The sequence below is a fragment of the Marmota monax genome, unplaced genomic scaffold, assembly GCF_021218885.2.
Source record: "Marmota monax isolate L192 unplaced genomic scaffold, Marmota_monax_Labrador192_F-V1.1 WCK01_AAM20220418_F8-fsc00125, whole genome shotgun sequence".
In the NCBI taxonomy this organism is placed as follows: Eukaryota; Metazoa; Chordata; class Mammalia; order Rodentia; family Sciuridae; genus Marmota; species Marmota monax.
In genome coordinates, this window is record NW_026695235.1 from 12,659,001 (window position 1) to 12,664,959 (window position 5,959).

Consider the following 5,959-nt stretch of genomic DNA (forward strand, 5'->3'; position numbering starts at 1 on the left):
CGAGCACTCCACCACTGAGCCACCACCCCAGCCTGCAGCCCACACTTTTACGAGCTGGGTGGCCTCTCCCAGGAAAGTAAGCCAGCCCTAATGAGGGCTGTCCCCAGCCAGCCCCAACACCAACAGGGAAAGAGCAACACTGAGGAGCCTCCTTTGGGACAACACGCCACGCAGACGGGTATAAAAGCCCAGTAGTCCAGCTCCTCACTCACACACTCACCCACCCACCCACACACCCACCCACCCCCTCCAGCACACCCACCATGGCCGCCTCCACCATGTCCGTCTGCTCCAGCGACCTGAGCTATGGCAGCCGCGTCTGCCAGCCCGGCTCCTGGGATTCCTGCCCCGACTGCTCCTGGCAGGTGGACGACTGCCCAGAGAGCTGCTGCCAGCCCCCCTGCTGCGCCCCCAGCTGCTGCCAGCCCAGCTGCTGCACCCCAGCCCCCCGCCTGACCCTCCTCTGCACCCCAGTGAGCTCTGTGTCCAGCCCCTGCTGCCAATCAGTCTGCACCAGCTCCTGCACCCCCTCCTGCTGCCAGCAGTCTAGCTGCCAGTCTGACTGCTCCAGCTGCTCCCCCTGCCAGCCGTCCTGCTGTGTGTCCCTCTGCTGCAAGCCCGTGTGCTGCAAGCCCGTGTGCTGTGTGCCCGTCTGCTCTGAGGCTTCCTCCTCCTGCTGCCAGCAGTCTAGCTGTGAGCCCTCTTGCTGCTCCTCTTCCCCCTGCCAGCAGTCCTGCTGTGAGCCCTCTTGTTGCTCATCCTCCCCCTGCCAGCCGTCCTGCTGTGTATCCCTCTGCTGCAAGCCTGTCTGCTGCAAGCCCGTGTGCTGTGTGCCCGTCTGCTCTGGAGCCTCCTCCTCCTGCTGCCAGCAGTCTAGCTGTGAGCCCTCTTGCTGCTCATCCTCCCCCTGCCAGCCGTCCTGCTGCGTGCCCGTCTGCTGCAAGCCCGTCTGCTGCTACAGACCCTCCTCCTGCGTGTCCCTGCTCTGCCGCCCCGTGTGCAGGCCCGCCTGCTGCGTGCCCGTCTCCTCCTGCTGTGCCTCCTCCTGCCAGCCCAGCTGCTGCCGCCCGGCCTCCTGCGTGTCCCTGCTCTGCCGCCCCACCTGCTCCCGCCAGGCCTGCTGTGGTGTCTCCTTGGGCCAGAGGTCCTGCTGCTGACCAGCCATGTCCCCAGGCCAGTGGGCTCAGGCCCCACCTTGGCCTCTTCTCTGCCTTTGAGATTCAACCCAGGACAATGCTGGTGCCCACCTCAGCGTGACGGTCCCATGACTTCAGGTCAGCCTTGGCTGTCGGAGCTGCTGCCTCATGTCAGGTCCAGATGAGGGTGAGACGGCCGCCCGGCTAAGTGGCAGGGGCACTGGGAGCCCTGAGGCTGTGGGAGTCCCTCCTGGGCACGCAGCCCCCCTCCTCTCCTAGCAGCTCGTCCTCCCTCCCCCTGAGCATCTTGCTCTGAAATTAATAAAGGACCTTGGCAGCCTCCACGTGTCCCTCTCCCTATGTGACAGTCGACTCTTTCTCCGGCTAACACCACGTTGGCTCCAGCATCCTCCAGGCGAGCCAGGCCTGGGACACCTGCCGCAGTGCCAGGTCCCAGGGCCCAGCCGACCCTCGGCTCCCAGGGCTGAGCTCAGGGTCCGCGCAGCGATTTCTCTGGTAGCCGTCTAGCCAGTGGCTGCCTCCAGTCTGCATAGCCATGGTCAGTTCAAGGACACTGAAGGGCAGGGGGAGGCTGGGCAGGGTTTCCTGGGGTCCAGCTGAAGCCCACACACTGCCTTCAGCCACTTGCAAGGAGGCCCTCCGTCCCTCTTAACCCCAGCATCTCTCACTGTCACAATCTGTGCCCATGAAGAGCAAGGCATCCCACCCTGCCTGGGCCAGGTCCAGCCCAGGGTGTCAGAGGGCAGGAGGCCTCTGGGGTCTGAAGCAGGCTTGCTTCCCTTGGAGAGTCCCCTCAGGGCCAGTGTAGTGGGGCCTGCCCGGGTCCAGAGTCCTAAGGCCCATGCCTGCCCCTCCCCCAATCCGCAGGAGCCTCCTGCTGGCTCCACTCCTGCTCCCACCCACAGGGCACCCCTGCTCTTACCCCCACCCTGCGGTGGTGGGAGGGAGTGGGCTGGCCTGGGCTAACACCTAGGAGGTCCAGAAGTCCAGACAGATGTCCCCCAAGTCCCTGTGAGCAGCTTTAAGAGATCACCTGACCCTGAGCAGTTTGACTGGAGGGGGGCGGGGGGGGGACACAAGGCAGCTTTTCCAATGCCACCTGCTCAAAACCTGGGGTCCCCAGGAAGCTGCTCTGAAAGGGAGGACCCCCCAAAAACTAGACTTGTGCAGACAAACCAGGACCCTCCTCCCACAGCCTGACCTCAGAAGGCTGCTGCCCTGGGGGACCTTGTCGTCCCCACCACTCTCCTGGAGGACCCCACATGCCAGACAGTGAGGGAGTCAGTCCCCCGGCAGCCTGTCAGTCTGCACAGGTGCCTTAGCACCTGCACTCAGGCCCCCACTGGCCTGGTGACCCTGAGCCTGCCGCCTGGGACACGCAGGGACCTTCTCAGAAGCATGTTCCGGAAACGCACGGAACTCGGTCGCTGTGACGCAGACAGCTTCCAAAAGCTTCCCCATCGGGCTGGGGTGTGGCTCAAGCCACAGCGCGCTCGCCTGGCATGCGTGCGGCCCGGGTTCGATCCTCAGCACCACGTACCAACAAAGATGTTGTGTCCGCCGAGAACTAAAAAATAAATGTTAAAAATTCTCTCTCTCTCTCTCTTTAAAAAAAATGATAAAAATAAATAGGTCTGTTTGACTCAGAAATCTTTGCCTTTAAAAAAAAAAAAAAAAAGCTTCTCCATCAAGGCGCTAACCCCCGGAGGGGTGGGCTGCAGCTGAGTCAGGTCTGAGGAGTGAGGGGCAGCCTGCCAGCTTTGGGTACAGTGGCCTCTTGTCCGACCCTAGAGCTGCTAGGACCACAAAGACGCAGCGGTTCCCATCCAATATCCGCGCCCCCGAATTCCATTTCTGTCCTGGACCGAGCCCAAGGTACAAGCGCAGGTTGTCCCCGGTCTCTGGGACCCTTCCCTGGATTGTCCCCAGGAGCGGAGTGAGGCGTGGGGAAGTCGGTAGGAGCACGGGGACGCCCCCGCACCCACAGCTACGAAAGAACGCAGCCCCAGGGGAGAGCCAAGGACTCCCGCTGCCCGCCAGGCTGCGCCGGGCTTTCGCACACGCACTGGCACGACGCGGGCTGGCACAGACCGCTCTGCTGCGCCCGGCAGCGCACACCCGGCGCCCGGCGGCTCCATACGCGGTCCTCCAGCGGACTCCACCCGCTGCGCAGAGAAGGAGCCCGCGGTCAGGCGGGACCAGGGGCCTTGGACTGCAGACCTACGCGGAGGCGGGGCTGGCCTTTCTCCTCCTCCTCCTCCTCGTCCTCCTCGTCCACCTCCAGGGGCCGAACCCCAGACACAGCTGAGACGCCCCGAGACCAGATTCACCAGAGCCCCCACCAAGCCCCGCCTGGGGCCAAAGCGAGGAGTGGGACGAAAGGCGAGCTGTGAGCCTAGGCCCCCGCCCGCCCCTCAGAGGACTGGACGCACGACTCCGGAAAGGAGCCGGGAGAGGGAGGCCCCGTGGGGTACGGGCTAGGGCGCCCGCTGCGGGCCGGACAGGAGTCCTCAGGCGGAGTGCGAGGCTCGGGCGGGAGGGTCACAGCGGAAGGCCACGTCCCCAGTCGTCCCCCAGACTCGGCAGGAGCGCGGCTCCCGAGGGGCGAGGAAGGGCGGGTTCGGCCGCACTGCGACGGTCGGGGCCTTTTCCGTGCTTGGAGCGGCCGTGAAGGGCCAGCCCGGCTCCTGGGGCCCAGGGCCGAGTCTCTGAGCCTCGGCAGAAGTGCCGGGTAGATTGGACAGCTGCCTCCGATCGCCAAAGACTCTCGGAGCTCTAAGTGACCGCGACGTGAGGACCAGCCCTCCACCCGCTGGGGAAACCTGGAGAGGACACCAGGTCCCTCCTGCACTGCCCACCTCCCTGTTGTGGGTCCTTCCAGGGCCAACCCAAAGCCACAGGGCCCGGTGGGGCTGGTCCCAAACTCCACCTCACTGGCTCCCAGCAGAGGGAACTGTGTGGACAGGCCACCAGCTGGTGAGGACTCACAGGCTGCCCAACCGCAAATCCTCTGAAGTACTCCAATGGCCTAAGGTGTGCTTGGCCGAAAGAGGGCGTCCTTGGCTCGGGGTCTTCCTGGAACCGCCCAGGGACCAGGACTCTCAGGACTTAGCCCTCCAGCACCCACCTTCGGGCAGGCCCAAGGACAGGTCAGTGGAAGAACTGTAGGGAGGAGCTGCAGGGGAGGCTGGAGCAGGCGGGGCCTGCTGGCGCCTCCAGGGCTCAGCGCCCTGGGAAATGCAGGCCCAGTCTGACCACCCCGGCCTGCCCCTGCACTCGGCCGCCCGAGGCCCCACACGAGCCCTTCCCCCGCTCTACCCTGCCTGCATGTGCCCCCCCCAGCCTCCGCCTGCAGGACCCGGGGTCTCAGCAGAGCTGCAGCGTCACTGTGACACGACCTCCCTGCAGGCAGGCCAGCGTCTCCTTGAGTGGACACCAGGAAGGGATGCCCCAGAGATCAGGGCCCTGGTGAGGACATCTCTGACTGTCCCTGTGGTAACACTCACTGCAGGACACCGCAGGGAGACGCAGGGGAAAGGCCTCCTGCAACCTGTAAGGGCTGTGCCTCCACCCTGCTCCAGTCCCACCCCCTCACTGTGCAGGCCCACAGCTGGACAATGACCCCTGGATGGTCCTCGCAGAATTCCCTCACCTCCACACAGGCAGGAGGCCACGTCACACTAGGCTCTGACACTGCTGTCAGGGCTCTGTGTCAGCCCCTTCCAGACCCTGGCCCCTGTGGCTCATCAGCTCACCCACCTGGAACCACTCTCCAACCTGAGGTTGGTCCACAGGATGGACCCATCCTTCGCCCTTCATCTGACTGCCCACCTGGGCCATCTCTCCCTGAGATGAGACCACACGCGTCTCCACATGCACCTGAGCAGAAGGGACCCAGGGCCCACCCCTTGGAGAGCCAGGCACCGATCAGACACTCAGCCTCGGACTCCCCATTGCAAATAGCCACACCCCTACTGCATGGGGCCCTGGAGTGCTGAGCTGGCTAGCATCGACATGCTGGCCGCGGTGGCCTGCAAGGTCCTGATTAGACCTTGTCCCAAGCCCCTGCCTGCGGCTCCCTTTCCAGGCCCCTGGCCCAAAACTGGGCAGAGGAGGCTGCCCATGTCCAGCAAGCGGCCTTTCAGTGCCAGGCCTCCTGGATGACTGGCACACCCTCTTTCCACCCCAACACTCAAAGGGAACTCATGGAGCCGCGGGCTTAGGTCCCGCCCATCTAGGGCCTCTCAGGCCCCCCAACAGCACCAATCTGACCGTTGAGGCTCCCTAAGGTGCAGGAGTGCACACATCTTCCCTCTGCTGCCCACTGGGTTGGGGACACCTGGAAACCCCAGCCTGCAGGTTCCTACAGCCTGACAGTCACCTTATTTGCAAACCAAACACTAAGAAGCACAGCCATCAAGAGCAAAGAGAGAGGAGGGAAGGGGTGGGAGAGCAGCTGCAGCCCCTTCCCCAGCTCCAGAGAGGGGCGTGGGCACCAGAGGACGCACACCCCGGAGCTCCATGGCGACCGGCGACCTGCACATCAGCCACCAGCTGTGGTTCCACAGCACGCGTGGTCACAGACTTGGGCCACCACCTTGGAACCCGGGCCGCAGAGCACACGCAGGGTCCCAGCAAAAGCTCAGTGCTTTTCAAAATTAAACGTGACAAAGTGACCTTTAAAATCTATTTGAAACCCTCACAGGCCATCATGACGGTCTCCTGGGAGCGTTCCCAAGTAGCCCCATGTCATTGGCTTGGCGTTTGTCTTTCCTCCCTGGTCCACAGTACTTATAACTGGG

The 5,959-nt window shown here is 64.0% G+C and overlaps 1 protein-coding gene across 1 annotated transcript; it reads left to right on the forward strand.

The window, feature by feature from the left end:
• The first annotated feature begins 235 nt into the window (after positions 1-235).
• LOC124089067 (keratin-associated protein 10-6-like) lies at positions 236-1,470 on the forward strand. Its single transcript, XM_046439005.2, has one exon. The coding sequence runs from the start codon at positions 264-266 to the stop codon at positions 1,155-1,157; it is 894 nt and encodes a 297-aa protein (XP_046294961.1). The 5' UTR covers positions 236-263; the 3' UTR covers positions 1,158-1,470.
• Positions 1,471-5,959: the final 4,489 nt, after the last annotated feature.